At 40.1% G+C, this 24283-nt stretch overlaps 1 protein-coding gene across 1 annotated transcript in view; it reads left to right on the forward strand.

Annotated features, from left to right (window-relative positions):
• The window catches only part of csul (protein arginine N-methyltransferase 5), a 282354-nt gene that overhangs the window by 217363 nt on the left and 40708 nt on the right, over positions 1-24283 (forward strand). Inside the window, exon 7 of the mRNA XM_067146159.2 lies at positions 14310-14432. Coding sequence (XP_067002260.2) covers positions 14310-14432 — 123 coding nt within the window. The remainder of the gene's footprint in view (positions 1-14309; positions 14433-24283) is intronic.

Genomic DNA, 24283 nt, shown 5'->3' on the forward strand with positions numbered 1-24283 from the left:
CTTAATATCCAGATCACTTAACAATAAAGTTTATACGTCCCATTCTTGAGGTTTCCCTAAATTACATTTTTTTTCTAGTTACATAAAATTTGAATACAAAACTCACTCCAAAATACTTCTTGCATCTTGCAATGTTCACTCTGTCCAAAAATAAAATGGTACACATATTAAGAAACACTATAATCAATGAATTTCAAATAAAGGGTAAATAGTAATTTATATTTCCAAACTCAGTAATATACTTTCACAACACACAATGCTTATTTCCAGTTCGCCGTCCCACCACCGGCGACATATCTCCCAAATAAGTACGGCATGAAATATTTTACAGCCCATACTACTGCTAACAATTCCTTATCTGTTACGCTGTATTTCATCTCTGCCTTATTAAGCCTTCTCCTTGCATAGGCAATTGGAAGAGCTTTCCCGATAGGTTCTTGTGACAGGACTGCCCTAACCACTTTGTTGCAACTTTGTAACAACGAAGGGTTTTTCAAAGTCCAGATACTGCAGTATTGATTCCTCAATTAATTTTTGCTTCAACATTTGAAGTGCTTGTTTCTGATCACCTCGTCACACAAAGGGAACATCCTTCTTCACTAATTGATATAGTGGTTTTGCGATTTTACTGTAGTTAGGTATGAATTTCCTATAGTACCCACTCAGTCCACAGAACTGCCTGATCTGGCGGCTAGTGGTTGGCCTTGGAAAGTTCTTAACGGCCTGTACTTTATGTGGGTCTGGTAAGACACCTTCATCAGTGATCACATGCCTTAGGAACGCTACCTCAGTTTGTAGGAATTCACACTTATCCGACGGGAGTTTCAACATGTTCTCTCTCAGCCTTTGAAATACATCCCTTAACTTCGTGTTGTGCTCCTGGATTGAGCTACCATACACAATGCCATCATCCAGGTAGCACAAACGCTTGATTCCCGTTACTCCTGTAAGAACAGCATTCATCATCCTCGTAAACGTGGCTGGCATGTCTTCAAAATCAAATCAAAATCTCTTTATTTGCAAATGAGGTGTCTACCTCGGTGGCAAATGGTACACTAAAATACATTATTGTCAAGCACTAAATATTAAATTAACAAGAGAAGAAAATTTTTCCTATAATACAATATTATACAATTTACGCTAACAATGTTTTCTATTAAACACACAGCTCATCCTTAATAAATTTATATTGTTTACAAAATTCTTTCAAACCCATTGGCATCTTTCTAAACTTGTATTTGCACCCTAGCACAGAGAATGGTGTTTTTGGCCTGTCTTCAGATTTCAATAAGACGTAGTGATAACTGCTCACGAGATTCAGAGTTGAAAAATATCTTGCCTTGCAAAGGGCTTCTAATAGTTCCGAAATTAATGGAAAGGGATAACTGGTTCCTGTTGTCACCTCAGTTAATTTTCTAAAGTCAATTACAACCCTCCATTTCTGTTTATATGAGGCGTCTAATTTCTTTGGTATTAACCTTTTCACTGCCGAGTTTTGATGACCAGGCGAGCCCTCTGGGCCAGGTTTTTTTTAAGGAAGATGTACTCTGAGAGATATATGTTTACTGATACAATTAATGGAATGCATATCGTCCCCTTAGCCCCGCAGCCCAATACGGGGTCGGGGATGAAGTGAGATTATATTTTACACCATATTCTTACGGCCAGATGCCCTTCTCGATGCAAATCTCAGTTGAGAGGATAATGAATATGAAATGAATGGTGGTGAATGAAACTGCGTAAGGAAGTGGAAGGAATCGGCTATGGTTTATGAATAGGAGCTGTTCCAGAATTTGCTTGGGAGTACAAAAGGAAAATCACAAAAAAACAGAATAAAACATTCTCAGGACAGTTGACGGTGGGTTCGAACCCACTCGCCTGCCGCGTGCAGAGATTGGCTCCATAGATGTAGCATGTTAATATGCGTGGCTACTCCGCTCGGTGATACTATTACTGAAATATAATATAAGAATAATTAGAAGCTCACTGGAAGAGATCATGTGTAGTGGAGTTCTGCGATCTTAACATCTTTTCTCGCGTTCTGTGTAGTGTTAGTGGGTATCAGGGAGTATTTGGGCATTTAATTGGTGTGGTGGTTATGTGAACGTGTTATCATAAGAGTCTGGAGCTTGTTTTAATTGATTTGAGGGCATAATTTTATTTAATTTTATTGCCCTAAGTGCCTCCATGCTGGAGTTTGCTACAGTTGCTCCATAGATAAATTACTAAGAGTGAATTTTGGTTGCTAACCTTGCCCTAACAACCACCCACTCGCTAAATTTTCTTGGTCAAAAGTTTACTCAGCTTTACATTCTTTTTATAAATATAAACATATATTTCCAATAAAGCTTAAAAAGAAATTAATTGAAGCCCTTGTAATGCCACATTTTGACTATTGTGATGATTATCAATGACGTCAGGCCGCAATTTTGCCTAAGGCTACAGTGCGCTCAAAATGCATGTGTGAGATATATATGCAATTTAAGAAAATATGACCACGTGTCACCATCTTTCCTAAAATTAGAGTGGTTGCGACTCCATGTTCGTCGTAACCATCATACTTTGTCTCTCCTCCATCGAGTTCTTACTACATCTTCCCCATCTTACCTTTCTTCACGTTTCCATTACTTCTCAAATGTTCATGACAGACATACAAGGGCTCAAACATCCAACCTGCTCATCATCCCTCACCATCGAACGCCGCATATAACAGTTCATTCTCGGTGTCCGCCGCACGAGAATGGAATCGTTTACCAGACGACATCAGAGGAATACCAACTACAGTGTCATTTAAAAGAGCGTTAAGAGGTATAACAGGATGCGAGTGACCTGTGAATTTCTGGCCTTTCAGTGATCGTGCTACTACAATATAATTACTAGCTATTATTATTATTATTATTATTATTATTATTATTATTATTATTATTATATATAATTCGCTGGGGCCATCAAGGACCACGTTAAGTCTTGTTGCATTTGACACTGAACTTGGCCTTCTTTAGAGCCCAAATTTCCCTCATTCTTTGCGAGTGGGCCTGCTTACGCTCCACTGTCCAAGGGGCACCATGTCTTCTCTTCGGCTGCTCGTCTCAGTTTAGCCCGTTCGTCAATATTTTCTTGCGGAAGAGATCTCTGTTAAGGGCGTCTTCAGCTGAGATATGTAGCATTTGCAAGTCTTCTTTGGTATTTCTAAACCAGGGAATTGTGGTTTTGGGGTTTGAATCAAAAAAGTGAAAGATTTCTTCAGTTAACTTTCTTCCGTCCATTCTTTTCAGATGACCGTAAAATCGTGCCCGTCTTTTTCTGATCGTGTCGGTAATTTTCTCTATTTTGCTGTAGACTTCCTTGTTGGATCTCTTTTGATGGATTCCATTTCTGTACTTTGATCCCAAGATTCCTCTCACAATTTTGCGTTCTCTTTTCTCCAGTTCTTCAAGGAGTCCTTTTTTGGCATTTAGAGACAGGGTTTCGGCTGCATATAGAATTACTGGCTTCAGAACTGTTTCATAGTGACGTATCTTGGTGTTTTGGGAAAGGCATTTTTTGTTGTAGATTGTGCGGGATGTTTGGTAGGCTATTTCCAGTTTGCGTACTCGCTCCTGAAGTGCTTCTTTGTCCAGTCCATTTTTCATGATGATCTCACCCAGGTATTTGAATTTGTCTACTCGGGTGATGTCTCCGTATTTTGTATGGAGTTTTGGTGGAGCCTCTTTGATGTTAGTCATTACTTCTGTTTTCTCAAACGATATCTGCAAACCAGTTTGTTCGGCAATTTCCTTTAAAATTTCAACTTGAGCTCTAGCGGTTTCTATGTCGTTTGAGAGAACAGCAATATCATCGGCAAATGCTAAGCAGTCTGTTGCGATCCCCTTGGATTTGGTTCCTATTCTCAATGGACTGTAGTTGGTTTCCTGTAATCTCACCCGCCAGGTTCTGATGATCTTTTCAAGAACACAGTTGAAGAGTATCGGGGATAGCCCATCACCTTGTCGGACTCCTGTTTTGATGTCAAAGGAATGCGAGAGACATCCGTGGAACTTCACCTTGGATTTTGTATCGGTCAAGGTAGCTCTAATTAATGCCAGCAGTTTCAAATCAACTCCAAATTCATTTAAGATGTTTAGCAGGACTTCCCGGTCAATGGAGTCGTACGCTTTCTTAAAGTCCACAAAGACAGACGCATACTGCTTGGACCTTAGTGTACAATATCTGATAATCGTTTTGAGATTTTGGATCTGTTCAGCTGTTGAGCGACCTTTTCTGAACCCTCCTTGGTATTCACCTATTTGATGTTCGACTTGTGCTTCCAAATGCTCCAGGATGGCAAGTGATAGAATTTTGTAAGTCACGGGTAACAAAGATATTCCTCTGTAGTTGTTGATGTTCTTCATGCTGCCTTTTTTGTGTAATGGATGGATCAAAGCTATTTTCCAATCTTCGGGTAGGGTCTCCTTGTTCCAAATTTCTTCTATTTGCTTTTGCAAGATATCAAGTGATTCCTCTGGGGCATATTTCCATAGTTCTGCTACTACTGAGTCTTCTCCCGGCGCTTTGTTATTTTTGAGACGGGCAATGTGGCGCTTGATTTCATCTCTGTCGGGTGGTCTGGAATCTGGGTACCTGAGTAAGGGTTCCTTGGTCTCAATGGCGCTTTGAGGTTTAGAGCAATTAAGTAAATTCTTGAAGTAATCTGCCAGAATGCTGCAATTTTCTTCATTTGATGTCGCCAGTGTGCCGTCCTTTCGCTCAAAGCATAGAGATGGTGGTTTATAGCCAGTGAGTTTGCGTTTGAAGGCTCTGTAGTACTCTCTGCTTTCATTCTTCCTAAAGTTTTGTTCTATCTTTTCAATGAGAGATTTTTCGTATTTACGTTTCTCAGTTCTGAACACCCTAGCTGCTCGGGCACGTTGTGTTTTGTAGGTTTCCCAATCATTTTCTGATTTCGTAGAGTAGTACTGTTTCCACGCATTGAGTCTTTCTTGGAGGACTGATTCGCAGGTACCATTCCACCAGGCATGCTTTTTGCCTCTCTTGATTTCTGCAACGTCTTTGGCGGCCTCAACAAGGAAACTTTTGGCGTTGTTAAAGTCAGTATCATTTGGTCTAGCCTTCTCCTGGAACTCCTCGACCCTTTGCCGAAGTTTATCATTGTCGAAGCGTGTGATCTGTTTGGTTGTCTTCCTTGTGTTTGCGGGAATTGGTTTGAATTTGATAAGAGACATATAATGATCTGAGGCCACATTGATGCCTTTCTTTACCTTGACATTCATATTATTCATATTATTATTATCATTATCATTATTGCTGTTGTATGTATGTGTCACTGTGGTGGAATTTTATTTCAGTTGTATTTTGTGTTTTAATTGTGTCTTCTAGTATTAATCACGGTAGTATTACTTATGATACTTATGACTTTAATGTATACTAATTGGTTTAGTGTAAGAGAAGGCCTAATGGCCTTAACTACACCAATAAAGACATCTATCTATATATCTATCTATCTATCTATCTATCTATCTATCTATTTATCTATCTATCTGTACAGGTTTGGCAGTGAATGGGTTAGAGCAAAGTTGCATTCCAGCTAGATGCACTTGGTGTGATTATCTCATCACTTAGCATCTTATCTATCTGGGCTTGTATTTCCCCTTTTTGTGCTTCAGGAAGTCTATATAGTCATACATTAATCGGGGGTTGATCCTGAGGTGTTGGGATCTCGTGCTGAAGTACGTTAGTGTATGTCAGTTTGTCTCCCTCAAGATGGAGGATATCATTGTGTTGGCACAGATGGCGTATATCCCTTCTTTATCTACCTGCGCGAGGTGAACAACTCTCAGACAGTCTTATTACCCGCTATGATCGGGGCTTCAGTGTGGCCAGTTCTCCGTTTGCCACTCCACTGTTCTGCTCCACCTTCTGCACTTGTGCTAGGCAGGTCTTATCTACCTACCTCCTGTATTTGCACTCGTGGACTGCGTGAAGTCACCTCTTGTTCATTGGTATTCATCATGCTAACCACCACTTCATTGTGATCTGGTTTGCTCAGTAGATTTCGGTCTACTTCGATGACAACGACCTTTTGGGTCCTTAGTTCGAGACAGATTAGCTTCGTCTCTCGTGCCCCCGTGGGGTATTGTCGCCCTCTTATAGTGACATGACCTTCCTTATAATCAATCGGGCTATGTCAGGATATCTCGTCCAACTATACCATCATGTTCTGGCCTGCTCTTGCTAAACCCTGAGCTACGTTGGGGTTGTAGGCCTTCCCGTGCCTTCTTTGACAGTATTACAGATTCCTCCTGTCGTGCGATTGCAACTGCCTTTTCAAAAGTGATGGCGCTATATGACTGTACTCTGGCTTGTATTCGAGGATTGGCTTATCCTTGCACAAAACTAGCTACACATATTTTCCTGGTAATTTTCAATTGTGCGTCGCTATCTTCTCCCAACTCCCCTTCGAGGATTGCCTCTCGAAAAGAGCCGGACAACATCTCTACTTTGCGGGTCCTGCGCTGTTTGAAACATTTGACATATATACAAATCTAATGTGCGCTGGTGGCCATAGTATTCTGTTAATACCTGCTTTGCTCTCTCCCAATTAATTATATCGTGTCTAACCAATAATTTATCTCGGGCCTTGCCGATAATTTTTGTAAATATATATTTAAAAAATAACTCTTGATCTTCATCCATAATCATGCGAACAGCAGCATCTACATTTGCTATAAACTCATGTAATCTGTCTGGCTGACTGCCATCATACTCTCGTCCAATCAGGCGATGTCCTTCTACTACTGTTACATAAGGCCCACTCATACTTACTGATTCCTCGTCCTCGAGCATCTCATTCGTACACTCGATTTTTCTTCTTGGATACCCTGTGATTGAGTCCCGGCTGCCGTTTATCTGACAGTCCACTGGTTCGAACCTTGGGGAGATTGGTATACACGACAAGGTAAATGAATACAGTTTAGGTTCATAGTACCTTACCTCAGCAGAACATGTGGACAGATATGCAGCGAAAGCATGCACAATTGTACCAACAGTGTGTACAAAACCAAATGTCATCAAAATATCTCGCATTGTTTATAATCGAGATACAAGGAACACAAAAGGAAAAATAAAGAAAAACAATACTTCTGCTCGGAGTGGGCTGGCAGAATAATGAAAGAATGAATAAGATCGAAATGACTTATAGGTGGGCCGGCGTAAGGTTGCACATGACAGCTGCGCACAATATTGGTCACACTGCAGTGGCGCACGAAGCGATGTTGCCGCTGTAACAACAGCTGATTGCACGACACATGTGTTTTTAAAAACATGGGAGAAATGTTTTTAATGTCATCACGATGATACACAATACAAATGAAATCTGCCGACAAAAATTGAACTTTCAACTCGGCGATTATTCATCACACAAAATTATACGAGATAAATATACTACGAAGTTCTTATTGTCGCGATGTTAGAAAACACGGAAGAAATCGGCCGACAAGGATCTCACTTCATATACACCTTCACCAATAAATGTTAGAATAATATACACCGGTGCTAACACAAAATGTTTCAAGTAAATTCTATAAAATTTACGAAATTTCAGAAACCTTATTTTCATACCTGATTCACAAAGGCAGAGGCTCGATACCCTCCAGTTCACTGCCATCACTACCGTCGCCTTCGTTGTCACTGTCATCATCGTCTAGGCAGATCATCAACTCATGAGAGTCACTGATGATGCCATGTATTGCCATTGCCGAATTAATGAATGCTGCGACATGGCTAAATTTCTTCCTGCACAAAGCCGCATCCATTGGAGCAATACTCTCCCGGAACAGCCCTTCCACTTCAGTAACTGTGAAGGACGTGTTATAAGTGCGTACGTAATGTTTTACTTCACCCCATACCGTACCAACTCAATGAGGTTGAAGTGACAGTGGTACGGCGGCAACCTAATAACCTCGTGCCCTTGTTCCTTCGCTACCTCGTCGACTATTTTTTTTTGCTATTTGCTTTACATCGCACCGACACAGATAGGTTTTATAGCGAAGATGGGACAGGAAAGGCCTAGGAATGGGAAGGAAGCGACCGTTGTCTTAATTAAGGTACACCCCCAGCATTTGCCTGGAGTGAAAATGGGAAACCACGGAAAACCATCTTCAGGGCTGTCGACAGTGGAATTCGAACCCTCTATCTCCCGGATGCGAGCTCACAGCTGCGCGCCCCTAACCGCACGGCCAACTCGCCCGGTGTCGATTAATTTAGTCGTACACATATGCGCTGGGATATTTCTTTACTGCAGCCATTCCACTTACAGTTCTTTACGGGCGCTCGAAGAAGGGGTCTTGTCCATTATTACGGAGTGGTAACGTGCATTGTCCATAACAATGACAGATGGGACTTTGAGCTGTAAAAATCGTACTCGTGTCTTCGTATTGCATCAGCCTGGAAAGAATTAATTCCTATTACAGGAGATAGCTTAATTCGTTTCTTTCCCGGAGTGCTGTGAAACAAGTCCCTACTATCAGCCCCGTTTTCGCTATTGCTATGTACCCCAGTCACTTTTTCCTTCTGTTCTTGGAGGCGAACACCTGTTTGAATGACAGTACGCTTTGAAAGCCCTAATGTTTGAGATATGCGATCCACAACATGATCTACAGGAACGGAGAGACGGCTATACAAGCGTACGAATTTCGTCTCCCTCTCGTAAAACTCACGAGTTCTCCGCACTAATTCTAATGCCTGACTATTAAGGGACACTCCACGGCTCAAAGGATTATCACTTCGCGCTTCATGACTATGTTGTCATTTCCGAGACATCGCACTGCATTCGTTAAAATAAAATTTCACAATTATCTCAAAATGAAAACAAAACTTTCATAAACGCGCGAATCACACCCGACCACGTGCTAGCGGCGACAGACAAAACGGCAACACTTCAATACAGTAGTCAAGCTACTTATAGATGGCACCACTATACTACCTATATTGCCAACAACAATCAACTGAAAATAGTTCGTATTTGTTTTGTAGCTCGTTTAAACCTTATAATATATTTTAAATGCTCATATTTGTGTAGGCAAATAAAATATTATGAACACTATACGGAATTAAATACGAATTAACATGAATAAAATGCGCAACTGTATCTGACATAAAAAGTTGTGTATTGGTGATTCTGACTGACGGGTGACGTTCTTCATTTCACTTTTGTAGTGGTGCCAACATGACTTACAACTGTCAAGTGCAACCTTATGCCGGCCCACCTATAAACACCTCACTTAAAGGAATGCAAAAAAGGAAACAATAATTCAGGTTATCGTGTCCGCCATTACACCCGCATAGACGTGAAGACTTTAAGTGATGTTAATATACTACCAAGTATAAATTATGAGCCTTCCACCCAGAATTATGCCTTACATACCATGCAGATACGGAGGTAATTAGAGCACCCATCCGAATCAGATTATGAATTGAATCGTTCAATATAAGGAACATAATCCTCAAAAGGGATAGTCATCATCATCATTTCCCATTATCCAGTTGTACCTGGGTAGGGGCAAATATGGTTCCTCTCCACTTTCTTTGGTCTTTCCACCACTCCTCTTCCAGCACTGTGTCCCAGTCCAGGTTTCTTTCTCTAATACTGCGCTGGATTGTGTCTTTTCATCTCAATCGTGGTTGTCCACGGCATTTGCATTTCCATCGCCTTTTTTGGCATTCTTTCATCGCTCATTCGCTTTATGTGCCCAAACCATCTTAATCGGCTCTTCTCTATTCTATCATTCATTTTTCACTCCAGTTTCTTCTGGGATTTTCTCATTCCCTATTTTGTCTCTTCTACTCTTCTGTATCATTCTTCTCAAGAACTTCCTTTTGGCTGTCTGTATTCGACTCTCATCCTTCTTTGTCATTGTCCAAGTTTCTGCTCCGTAAGTTGTTGTGGGTTCGTAATACATCCTGTACATAGTTTCCTTTGCTTCCATTGGCACATCTTTGTCCCATAACATGTTTCTAACACTATGATAGAAACAGCTTCCACCGAGCTCAATAGCTGCAGTCGCTTAAGTGCGGCCAGTATCCAGTAATCGGAGATAGTGGGTTCGAGCCCCACTGTCGGCAGCCCTGAAGATGGTTTTCCGTGGTTTCCCATGGTTTCCCATTTTCACACCAGGCAAATGCCGGGGCTGTACCTTAATTAAGGCCACGGCCGCTTCCTTCCAATTCCTAGGCCTATCCCATCGTCACCATAAGACATATCTGTGTCGGTGCGACATAAAGCAAATAGCAAAAAAAAAAAAAAAAGGAAAGAAAAAAATAAACAGCTTCCAGCTTGAATTGAATCTTCTTACTAATTTCAGCATCCAGTCGAGCATTCTCCATTAATTCACTCCCCAGGTATTTGAACGTCTCCACTACTTCCAGGGGCTTGTCTGCAAGTCTAATAATCTCTTCTTGCCCTTCTTTCTCTCCTCTAGTCATAACAAGAGTTATACTCTTTTCTACACTTATTTTCAATCCACATCCTTGGATCTTCCCATTCACCATATCCAACTGTTCTTGAACAATCATGTCATCTTCACCCCTGATCACAATATCATCTGCAAATAACATGTTCATTTCTCTTCCTCCATATGCTGCTTTTGCTGTTTTCGTGATGTCGTCCATTACTATTGTAAACAGGATTGGTGATAGAACACTTCCCTGACTCCCCTGTCTCAGCCCACTAGTGATTTTGAACCCACTTATCCTGCCAACTTGTGTTTGCACACAACTAGAACATTTCTTGTACATTGCCATTATCATTTTTATTACTCCCTGTCCAATTCCTTTTTTCACCAGACTGTCACAAACTATAGTGCTGGGGACACTATCATATGTCAATGAATGTCATCACCATATCATTCCCATACTCCCATTGCTTTTCCGTGAGTTGTCTCATAATGAAAATAGGCTCTATTGTTGACCTTCTAGTTCTGAAACCAAACTGATTTTCCTGTATCTGATTTTCAACCCTCAACCTTATCCTTCTTTCCAGTATCCTCTCCATTGTCTTAGCAACATGTGATATCAGCGTAATTCCCGTGTAGTTCTTCAATATTTTCTAATTGCCTTCCTTGAAAATTGGGATGATTATTCCTTTTTGCCAATCCTCAGAGACCTCCTTATTCTCCCAGACAAACCTGAGAACTCGATAGGTCCACTGCAGGCCTAAAGCTCCAGCTGCCTTTATCATCTCCACTGAAATTTCATCTATTCCAGCAGTTTTTCCATTCTTCATCTTATAGCCATTTCAATTTCATTCATTGTAATTTCTTTATTCATTTCTTCTTCAACTGATTGCCTTTTCTGGTCATCTATTGAATGACTGTCATCAGTTCTTATGTGTAGCAACTTCTGAAAAATCATTCTCCACGTATTTCATATTTCTTCTGGCTTTGTTAATATTATGCCACCTTCATCCTTCACAAATCTGGTGTTAACTTGATCTCTCTTTTTGTTTCTTAAGATACCATACAGTAATTTCTTGCTGTTCTACAAATCATCTCTCAATTTCTGTGTGAGTAAGGCCCAGCTTTTCCTCTTTTCTTCCTCCACTACTTTCTTGGTCGAAATCTTTGCCTCCAGTCTTAAATGTTTTCCATGCTTTCCATGACATTTTCTCTTCCTTCACTTTAATCTTTACCCTATCATTCCGCCAGTGTGTTTCTTTGTCTTTCACATTTCCTGATGTTCTACCACATACCTTTTCTGCACATCCAACCAGTGCTTCCTTAAATTGTTTCCATTCATCTTCAACATTCCCCAGCTCCGTCCTGGGTATTTCTTTTGAAATTGTTCTTGTATGCTTTTCTCCTCCAATATCCATACTTTAATTCTTTTCTCTCTTCTTAATGGGGTTTTTTCAATCTTTCCCACTTTCACGATTTTTATCGTCATTTTTGTTGTAACCGCTGGTCGGCCAACATAATTTTTAGCAATCCTATCACTTGTTCATAACAGACTGTTGCTTTGTTCATTTTGATTATAATAGAAGCCTTCTAATGTCAATATCACTACTACTTTCATCAATTGTATATTTCCTCACTCATTGTAATATCTTTAAAACCAACTTCAATACAAGTCTTTTACCATATGTTAATTTTAGCTCAAGTCTCTCCAAGGTTTTTTAAAAATTTGTTTTATTTCATGTATATGTAAATCAGGTACCTGATTCTATTTTAAGGTTAAGATAATGGCTGATGATGCCTAAATACAAGGCAAAACATGTACCATTTTAGTTAACATGCCAAAGTAAATCAACTAAGACAAGACTTATTGTATTGATTAGGTGGTGAAATTAATAAATTGTTATTATTCCAATTATTATTATTCTGGATTTATAGTACGTGAACCTTTTCTTGAGCCCTGAGCTCCAGAGTGCTGAATGAGAACTAGGGCTCAAGAAAAGGTTTGCGTACTATACATTACCAAATCCAAAGGGTCCTACAACATCTTCCTTTCCTTGTCTTTTCATTCCAACTTGTGCATTTAGATCTCCCATTAATAGCACTTATCTTCTACCTGTCTCTCCACTTCCTCTGAAAAGTCCTCTGAATGTTCATCTGTGCAAGACATTGTGGGGCATACAACTGGAATAGATCTTCCATTCCATTTTCAAACTGGAGTCTCATCACCATCATCCTAACGCTGACGCATTTTGTAAACTCCGCATATTCTTGGATCTCTTTTCTGTGTGTATTGGCCGCTTCATTTTTGCTTCAGGTCCTCCACTGTAATACAGCCTGTATCTTTCTTTCAGACGAATCTCTCCCGTACCCCTCTTCTTGGTCTCTTACGTTCCAAATATGGCTATATCTTTTTCTTTCATGAAGACAACCAGTTCTTCTGTCTTTCCTGTTAATGTCAGGACATTTACATTTACTTGATGTAGTTTGGTGCTGGTTGCCCACTTCTCACAGTTCTCCCAGCACCCAAAGGGCTGTGCGTCACTTTTAGCGGGGGGCACCCTAACCTTTTAGAAGCACCATATCTGCTTTATCCATATAGGCTATTGTTACGATGGGCTCGCCACACCCAAAAGGCATTTTATACCTGTTGCCAGGTTCAGACTTAGGCCGCCCCTAACAAGGACACAGACGCCTTTCGTAGCCTCTCCTCTGGAGTACAGACACTACGGGTTTGCCCCTTCCGCTATCTCCACCATACCGAAGTTCATGTTCTCCTAGGGCAGGGGCCCTCCATATTTATGACCCCTTGAGAGAGGGTGTCCCAGTATTTTAAAGCCCCCAGGAATTGGGCTACCTTTTGGTCCGCGGCTTGTATTGGGTATTTCAACCAGCCCTACATACTGTAGGGGTCCCCTATCCGCCACCTGGGGACGCGCTCTGTAGGAGTCAGGTTCCCCTGGTTGCTTTTGGAAGTTAACCTCACCCACAGAGGCTGAGGTTATTTGCTGAGAAATCGGGACAGTAAAAGACAAAAATCAGGTTAGCTAACTTTACAGAATAGAATAGCTCATTCCTGCAAGAGATCAATGGTATTCTAACGGAGATGACGGAGATCACAAGAGCGATCTCACTGCCATCTGTTGTGACCACCATATTAAAATCTCACAACATTAGTAGGGCAGAACAGATAGTAAAGAGTCAAGAAAAGGTTTCTTGGCCCAATAGCAGAAGAAAATAATCAAAGGCTGGAAGCTTGTGTGTGGAAGGTTGAAACTACAGCTGTGTGTTGTCTGTAACCACCTTCGTTTGGACACCCCAATTAACTGTTAGCAAATCGCACTGGTACCTATAAGCACTTGTACCTATGGGTGAGAAGGTGAGATACAACAGAACAACAATATGCCTTAGTTTAACACTATGCCACTTGGAGCGCTGCAAGGAAAATTTTTGTGTCCTTATTGGCTCGCTTGACATTATAGTGTCTCCGACATCCTTGTAATCATGGATAAAACGCAGTGTTCTGTCCTTGTACCATACTCTTACCTTTAAACATTCTGAGACTAATCCATTGATAATCAAGTTTGTAATTTGCTGTTTAAGTTGGAAACTCTTTTCCGTAAATTGCCTGTCCCTTGTGGCATTAAGGTAATATTCATCCAGTATACTGCTCATCTTTGTTCATTCAATAACGAAATAGTTTGCCTTATGTGATTTATTGTTTTTGTATTCTAAACTGGTCTTGCTTAGATAAGATGCTGTTACTGTTTGTTTTTAACAGTTATGACGTATTGATTGAAGAGAATCAATATTTTGATATGTTGATTGCTGTTTAATATAATTAATTTTATGTGTTTGTTACAGGATTGTTATGGTAGTGGGTGCTGGTCGTGGACCTTTAGTCCGAGCTGCCTTGAATGCTGCCAACAAAGCAGATCGCCAAATAAAAGTGTATGCTGTAGAGAAGAATCCTAATGCCGTAGTCACGTATGTATTTCATGTATCAGTTCTATATAGGTATCAAAACTTATTCTAAGTTACTTTTGACTGCAGTCATCATTCAGCATCATCTTCACCAGTCAGGTTTTTTTATGTTAATTTTTATACTTTTTTGAAATGAAATTTAATAATGTTTTTCTAAATTATTAAAAATTGTGCAATTATTTCATTAACGTTATACGCTTAAGTTCAGTGATCATATAGATGTTGATTCCTTTGTCCTGAATGACAGGACAAATATTTCAGGTTCCCAATGGGAAACAACATCTATGTTATCTGATGGCCAGCCAGGCATCAATTTTTGAAAATGAGACAAAGTCTCTCTTAGTGCATTGGCAGTGCCAATGGCTCCATTTAGCCTTCACAGAGGCCTCCACGGTATGCACTAGCCATGTGTCTTGGTAGGTGTGCTATTTACCAACTGATGAGCCCAATTTAGCACACTGGGGTGAAACACTGGCAACCAGGATTGAGTTAATTGGAAAATTTATGATATCCAATAATGGACCAACTATATTGGTATTATAAATTTAGTCATTCGGGACAAATACAGGGTGAACAAAAAATGCTGCACGTAGAGGTCGGCATGCGGTTCCTCGTCGAAATTCATGACAAAAGTTAATCTTGCAAAGCCTAGTCCCACCAATAAGTTTAATAGAAATGCAAGTTACGTAACGAGGCTCTGGCAATTTTGTAACGGTACACAGCGTGGCCAAGCACGGGTCGCGCAAACTCGGCGCTCTGCCGGAGCTGTCTCATTAGCTCAGTGAGACGAGGTGATGCCATAAATGCCAGTTCTGCGGACGCGCCGATGTTCGAGTCAAGTTCGCGCCATTTTTTCTTTTCAGTTAATGTATCAAATTGTATCCAGTGTACACCTCCACTATACAATACACTATGTTCTGTCTTACCATTACAGTTACCTTTATTTAAACATTCAAACATAACATAAACTTCTCACAGATGTAAACGACCAATTTGTTTCATCCATTGCACAAATAAAGCCAATACATAGAACATAATATTCGATACAGTAACATCGTCTCTATCCAATGCGGTACAAGGAAACAACGTACAGTACAGTAGGTAGGCTACGCTGGATTGCCCATTTTGCTACGCACAATAATTCCATATTGTACATGTGACGACCTGTCTTATCTTCACAGAGCCGGTACGTTCATATATGTTCAAAGCGACCACCTTGCATTTGCAATTACTTCGCCACTTGTTAGAGCACACTTTGCCGGACCCTACGCAATACACCTGCATCCACCATTGCCGATGCAGCATGCACGCGAACTATTAGGCCTTGTACATCCACGGGTGGAGTACTATAAACATGTTCCTTTAAGTGTCCCCACAAATAAAAATCTAGTTGATTAACGTCCAGGAAACGTGGAGGCCAGAACATTGGACCTCCATGACCAATCTATTTCCCTGGAAACACTTCATTTAACCAGTTACGTACAGTCATTCCAAAGTGTGGTGGTGCACCATCATGCTGAAACCATAGCTGTCGCCAAACACCAAGTGGAACATTTTCTAAAGTGTCAGGCAAAGTATTGCCCAGAAACATACGATAGCGGGGCGCATTCAGCTTGTCTGGCAATAGGTAAGGGCCTAAAAGCACTCCACCCACGATTCCAGCCCACAGTTTTATGCTGAAGCGTGCCTGAAAGCCACGTTCACGGGTGACATGTTGGTTGTGGTTAGACCAATAATGACTGTTGTGATGGTTGAAAATGCCTTCCGGAGTGAAGCTACATTTATCACTCCATACCACATTCTTTATAAAATGTTTGTTATCCTCAACTTATTGCAAAAGCCATTCACAGAACTGTACTGCGGTCTTCTGGCCACTGGTGTTGAGTTAACGTGTAATGATATGGACGCCTTTTTTCTCCGTGCAACACATCAACGACCAGTGTTTGAGATACCTGGAACTACCTTGCAATATTACGGGTACTTCGCCGAGCTGATTGGTGGACGGCTTCAAGAATGTCGTCCTCTGTTTGTGGAGTACATCTAGTCCTTGGACGACCTCTGTCTACTACTTGTGGACGAAGAATACCGGTTTCCCGCAGGCGTTGCTCAAGGTGACGCAAAACATTCTTATCGAGATGACGCCTTTGAGGGTACCATGCTGCATACTCACGAGCAGCTGCAGAAGCTTGGTTATCGGATGCACCCAACACTAAAAGTATATCAACGTATTCGCCGCTTGTGTACTCTATCAGTAAGCCACCCTACATGCACTTGACATGATCAGTTATGGTTGTGCAGTACGTGGTTAGTCGACTCATGCATTCAGTTGAATGGATCACAGTATCATGTGTTCGACTGTTGTCATGTGACAACAGGCTGTTATGCTTACAAACGTAGTTACACGACAGGAACTAGGGACCTGACGTCACACACACAAAAAAACTGACATAGATTCAAACCGTAGCTCCATGGTGCATGTGGGTTTCATAACTCATCCGTCTACTCAGTGAGCTGCGACGGCGGGTACGGTAGAGCGGGATGATGCACATTTCTCTACTACATTCCAGTGCGCTGCAGGATGTGACAGTGTTGCCACCTTCTCATTTTCGACTTGTTTTCCAACAGCACCAAATCCGATTTGGCTATAGATATAGCCTATCTATAGGAATCAACATCTATATGATCTGATGGCCAGGCAGGCATCAATTTTTGAAAATTAGACCAAGTCTCTCGTAGTGCATTGGCACTGCCAGTGGCTCCATGTCTGTGGCTCCACGGTATGCACTACCCATGCATCTTGGTAGGTGTGCTATTTACCAACTGATGAGCCCAATTTAGCTCACTGGGGTGAAACACTGGCAACCAGAATGAGTTAGTTGGAAAATTTATGATGTCCAATAATGGACCAACTATATACAGTAGTTATATTATAAGTTTAATGAGCCTGTATATCAATTGCATGCCAGTTTTGAATTACAAGCTTATTCATTTATCTTAATTTTTTAGTCTAATATGAAATAACATGTGCAAAAGCTATTCTGTAACAATGCTGTATAATCCCGATTGCTACATGTCACCAGATAAGGCCTGCACACCTGAATTTCTAATTTCAAAATTTGGAAAAAAATAAATCACATGTTTACTTACCAGTTTTTAATTTCTGCAAATGTGTAACAAAATTGCTAATTTAAAACACTTTACATGTAATAAAAACACTGAAAACACCACAGCAAGAAATATAACTAGTTCAATTTACAAATCTTTTTCAGTTCAACGTCATCAAAACTACCACCATCGGAACTTTAATTACTGTCACCTTCCCATACAAAGTCATTCTAATAATAATAATAATAATAATAATAATAATAATCGTATGGCCTCGTATACCATGTGCAGACATTTCAATTTGATGCCATCTGACTGTCTGCTCATCAATTTCGACGTTCCGTTTTACTCTAGGCCTACTAGATGGCAGACCGAGTAAACCGAAACTCTCTTGGGCGTTTATGGCTGAGATTAAGTGAATTTTGTTGGGTAAACACCAAGTGTGTCACCAGAGATCTTTTACATCCCGACATCATACAACGTGGAGTGTCGAATGGACTTTTCTCTGCCCTTCAAAAATCCGACAACCTCTGCCGGGTTTGAACCCGGCCGACAATCTACCACTGATCCACAGAGGCAGCCAAAATCATTCGCGCACATTTCGGGAAATTTTATAAACAGTATTTCATACTAATTGTAACATACGGACTAGAAACACTGTTAACTAATAAGAGACAAGATAGTAAGATCCAAGCAGTAGAAATGACATTTTTAAGAACATCGGTTAAAGAGACAAGAAGAGATAGAATCCAAAATAGTAAAATCAGAGAGGAGCTAAATATAGAACCGTTAGTACAGAACATACAGAAAGCAAGACTGAGATGGTTCGGACATGTAAAAAGAATGGGAAAGGAATGGGTAGCAAGAAGGGAATTAGAAAGAGAAGTTAACCCTTTGCGGGTGGCGGTCATTTGTGGCTGTAGGTGGCAAATAGAAATATAAAAATAAAAATGCATGCAAAATTTTGGGAAATATACTAAAACCCTAAAGATATGCCTAATTATACCACATACCTTGTATAGGAGTGGAAATCCAAATTTGAAGCGGTTTGAAGGCAAAATAAAAATCGCAAAATCATTTTTTCATTGGAAGAACGGCACAAGGCACACTCCACTTTATGATGTGACAGTGGTTACCTTGAAGTACACTAGTCCGCTATTATGAAATATATATGTACAAAAAAGTACTTTCATTGATATTTTGGTTTAATTTTTTGCCTTTGTCCATCAAAAAGTGAAAAAATCTGTCAGAAAATAGTCTTAGCAGTTGAACCTGCGCTGTACACAAATAATACCCTGAATTTGTAAGTGTCAAGTTGATGGATCATCGAAACTCATGTTGAGTGTGGTATACCTTGAAGCACGTACTATCTGCGCACTTTTTAGCGATAGATTTACACCCTAGTCCTGAAGCGGTCGACCTCGGCAATCTTCGAGATTCGTACTGGCAATCTTTGAAACACAAACTTTGAATCGCGTATGCATCGCTGTGCGACATCTGGCGTACACTTTACGCACTAGTACTGTTGTTATTTACACAGCAAAGCCAAACTATAGAATTCACTCTAGGAATAAGATTCACATCGAGAAATGTTATATAATGTTATATAATGTGTGTGTGACACAGTTGTTGGCTTAAAATAACAAAGGTTTAGAAAATTCATATCGATCGACCATATTATCGATTCAATTCAGATTTCATTTTAATTCAGTTGGCAGTACTAACGGAACCGGAAGCGCTCCCTCCTTACTCCTCCAACCCGTACACAAATCTATCGCTAAAAAGTGCGCAGATAGTACGTGGATGCAGATAAGGCTTTGAAGTGCAAGTTTCACAACAATATACAGTGCACTTGCGTTGACCGTGAGCCCTACATGCAACACAAGTGTGAGACTTGACACCGCTTTGGTCTATGAAATGTGGTACTCCGTTTAGTCTCACATTGGAGGGACCACCTGAAGTTTGCTTTCTGCGTGCAGGAAGTGACTTGGGGAAACTTACCCTTTCCTCTACTAGGAACTCCACCAAACACCTCCTAAACTTCTTATGACTCATGGGGTTGTTACCACCTTGGTTTTGCGCCATAGTGTTGAACCCTTTGGTCCACTCTGAAGGATACCTACCTTCCTTACCTATCAGCAAAATTTCATGAGATCTGTCTCTTGGGTCGTTTCGGGTTTTTCGTCACTTGCTGAGGTAAAGGTAGGGTTCAGTATTCCTAATCTATCTACTCAAATGAAAGGTCTATTCATAAAATATTTGTATTTTATTTGGAAAAATTTTCTGAAGAAATTAATAATTTGTAATCCAGGTATAATTCGGACTTTGTCTTGTCCACTTAACACCACAATCATTTTTACACTTAGGGGCCGAATGCTGGTTTGAGCCTTTAACTTAACTGCCTGATGGGCATCCTTGATAGAAACCATTGTCTCAGTTATTAAATAAATAAAGACAGGAAAGTCCGGAAATTCTTAAATTCGGCTTCCATGTGAGACTACATGTACCACCATAATGATTCTTGATGGTCCAGCCCTCGTAACACGAACTCTGGACTCTGGGTATAATTAAGGCAGTACAATCGGTGTGTGCCACACAGTGGTTATTCGGCATAGACCCTTAATTGAATCGATGCGACCTGCGACTATGTCATGGACAGACCTCTAAACTTCTAAGTTACTTTCAAGTCATTGTGGATGATGACCGCAAGGAAAATGATGCTACAGTGGCATATGGCCCTAATATAAGTCCCTGAGGTTGATGACCCCATGACCATCCAAGTTTCTAAGCTGAAGGCTAAACACAATTAAGTTACATCGGTTGATGACCAAAGCTTCCACTTTACTAACCCCAGCACATTTACTACTCAATCAATCAAAGTCAAATAATGCAACAACAACAATGCTCACAATACTTTGTGGCAGTAAAATCCATTACCTTCGGATATGTCCCCTTAATCTTTACGTTAATACTTAAATATTCCCAGAAAAATAAACTACGATTTCCAGAATACATCTCGAAGTTATTCGCTTGCTTTAAAGTTATTTCACAAATACGGTTCCACTGAATTTAATAATTAAATAAATTAAAAATGATTTAATGAAATCTTAATGAACAACAAATTCTATCTCCACGGACGAATGGTTTCTTTCAAAAGTCTGTACTCAACGTTTGATGCAGTTATATCCAATTCATGTTTAATGTTTATCATCTGGCATTATTTTGTAGCTGGAATTTTTTTTACATCATTCATTTCCAGTATTATATATTGTTTCATGACATCACACTTTAAATCTAACCTAGCCCTAGCCATTATTAATACTTGGATAACCCTAATAATCTAGTACAAACCAAAAGTAACTCGCTGTATAATGTAAGCCGATTACGATGTCATATCTTGCCATAACATATCATAAAGTTTGTGCACCCTCACAAACAAACAATCCACTCTATATTTTGGACAGCCCTGAAATTGGCTAACCTCGCTCATTATACTCTAACTTCGTGGTTTCAAATGTACATTACAATCTCAATTAAACAAATTCACAGTATCTAATAACCTACACGTTATTCCCGGATGAAAATTTCAACTAGATCCCGTAGTTAATGATCCCCGTTGCCAAGAATGCAATCTCGTTACAATACGTAACTCTCTACACAACCTCCGTTGTACAAAAACTGTCCCCTATCGATCAGCTGGCGGTATCGAAACAGAAAATCCTCCTTTGTCGGTTTCAACATGAAACGCATGTCATCGTCATACATGACTGGCTTCAAAGAATGAACCCCTTTGACTTAACAAAATAGAACAAAATACAATATTCTGACCAAACCAATGTGCACATAGATATACTTTTAAATGTCCCACAATTATTTTACACGTCGCAAATTACTACCGGCGCGGATTCTCGTACTCTACTTTCCATCCCAAACATTATAAAATCTTCCTCGGGCTCCCACAAAGTCCCGGCTACATCTACAAGCTTCCAATCACCTGATTCACAAATTCTATCTCAACTCATATGACAAATCTAATCTCTGATTCTCAAACTCGACGACTCTCACTAACCAAAGAACTGGAATTTAAAAAAAATCCTTACCAGAATCCATGACGCCTAATAACGCACAATACTTTAATAATGAACAACTTTGCATAAAATGATCACGTATTTTAAAACTGGATTTTCACGAGAAATGACTGACAAATTCACTGTTATTATTGTCACTCAGACACGGTTTAAACGGACGTAGAATACGTTACACTTCTTGACAAAATCCACCGATCTGCATTACTCAACACTACGTGCAGCGCTTCCATCCGATTGAAAATGGGTGACCACGGATTCCTTTGCACCAATTCCGTCAAAATTCCAACTGAAAATTTTACGTCGAATAAACATCCTAATTTGACATCACAGAATATGAGCAATAAAATACATGAAAATGACGGATCTACTTTGGACGTGATATCACTTCGAAACCCTCATTAATAACTTTTTACAACATTACAAGGCACTCACAATACTTTAAAAAATTATCCAAGCCGAAAATAAAACAGATGTCCCTTTATCGTCATATTCTGAGATTCACAAAGAAACAATATGGGTGATCAACTGCGTCATAAATACCCACTTCAAATACATATAAGTTTGACATCATGAAACAAGATATGGTACGCGTTAAGATGGCATGGTACCTACCTTAAGTCATGCCAGCGTTCATCTTTGGGCTCACTGGCGACCCTTTTTCATTTATTTAGCCATTTTACATTTTTGGTTGTAAATTGCATTTTTCTTCCTTTTTCCTGGAAATAAAGCATTAAAAAAAAGAAATGCCCTTCTCTTGTCGTTTTTGTTAATCGCACTCGACTGATAGTATTTATTAACCGCACACGAATTACTTTCCTTACCACACACAAATTTATAAAATCTTCTTCGGTATCTTGACCGTCCTTTTTATAAAATTACTTCTGCTCAAAGAAAAACTATCTCCACATGGAGTCAAGACCCTAGCCACATCAGCTAAAATCTGTTGGTTGGGCATAGTCTACTTGTCGATCGATTTACAGAGCAGTTCAACCCTGTGTGTTCAGCCTCACAATACAAGATGCAGGGGTTACAACATGGCGTCCCCTCTATATTTATAGACAGTACCCCCTCTCTCCAGGCATTTTTCCTTCGGCGCCAAGAAAGTTTGCGTAACTTTTCGACTAATTTTTAACGTTAAATGAACTGTATTTAAAAGAGTTTTTGATGTAACCACATACTTGCTACATAGCTAACAGTAGTGTTCCTTGACATTTAAAATTTATTCCTATTAAATTAACTGGTTAAATGACCTTATTTGACAGGTACTATTTTTTGTTGCCTTAGCGTGGGTAAGCTAGACATGCGCGTCCATCTGAAATAATCCCCAGAAATGGCTTAGCAGTCTCAAATCCGTCTTACTAAAGACCAGTCGTCTTATAGATAAATACAGGACCCTCATTATATTGCATTCACCACTAATTCTTTCATTTAATTATATTTATTATTATTATATATTATTATTATTATTATATTTATCCTTCCACATTCGACACGTGCGGATGACGCCACATCTCAGAGCGTGTGACGGAAAGTAGCTACCTCCTTGCCACATGTCACTCCCGTGATATATATAAAATTTCGAGCTTCCTATTACAATTGACATGGATCCTCCCGTAATAATTTCCATACTTAAAATTCTTATGGCACAAAGGTCATGGGTTCATATTTCCCCCTTAGACATGAATTCCTTTCGCGCAGTGACAAGGAATTTCATTCAATACAATCCAGATGGTGAAATTTCTAATTTCGACGTCTGATGAAACGTGATCTTTGAACATTAATTCCTTTCTTCTCTCTTCTGCAGTTGCTCATCTCCTGGTATACAGATGTTTGTTGAGACATTCAGCTTCCTCGTTGTCCTTGGTTACATGTCCATTTCCACTGAATTTCCGACTGAGAGATTTATTTTTTCCTCGCTGTCAGAGTCTTCCTCCTTGGAACCTTCCTCAGTTTCTCCCTGTTTTATCCGCATCTGCTCTGTAAGATTCCTGTACTCCTCAAATACTCTGAATATCACAGAGTCTGGGATTTGCCTATATTCCCTACATCGTTTGCGTCATCCTGCTTTTCTTCGAGCGGTTCTGCATCTTGATCCTCCACTGATTCAATGAGGTTGACTTCCTGGACTTCCATATCTTCACGTTAGTGATAAACCTTCAAATTGGCTGCGTTGAAAATAGCCTCAGAGCGTCCATCTAATGACTGGATTTTATATGAATTATTTCGGAAACTCTGGATGACTTTAAACGGACCCATATGCAATGGTGCAAAATTCGCGTAGCACTTATCCTCAGGTTTTGAAAGAGCGCGTTTATGGACGAGAACATATTCACCTTCTTCCAAGGGCCGATAAAATCTCTTATTTTTGACACGTCTCAAACGCCGGTTAGCTTGCTGACAAAGATGCCTAGCTGTGTCTTCAATGCACATCGCTTGAGACGGTCGTGGGTCGCTCGGACACTTCACCACTGCGTGCCATGGTCTCAGAGGATAAGTATTGGAATGAACCACCGTTGGTATGCACTTTGTGGATTCGTGGATAGTGTTATTTACACAATCTTCTATGATGGGTAACACATCCAACCATCTCCAATGCTCTTGAGCACAGAAGATCCGACGGAACTTTGCAATGACCTACATAATTCGCTCTGATGGATTTCC

The sequence above is a fragment of the Anabrus simplex genome, chromosome 4 (genome assembly GCF_040414725.1).
Source record: "Anabrus simplex isolate iqAnaSimp1 chromosome 4, ASM4041472v1, whole genome shotgun sequence".
NCBI classification, from domain to species: domain Eukaryota; kingdom Metazoa; phylum Arthropoda; class Insecta; order Orthoptera; family Tettigoniidae; genus Anabrus; species Anabrus simplex.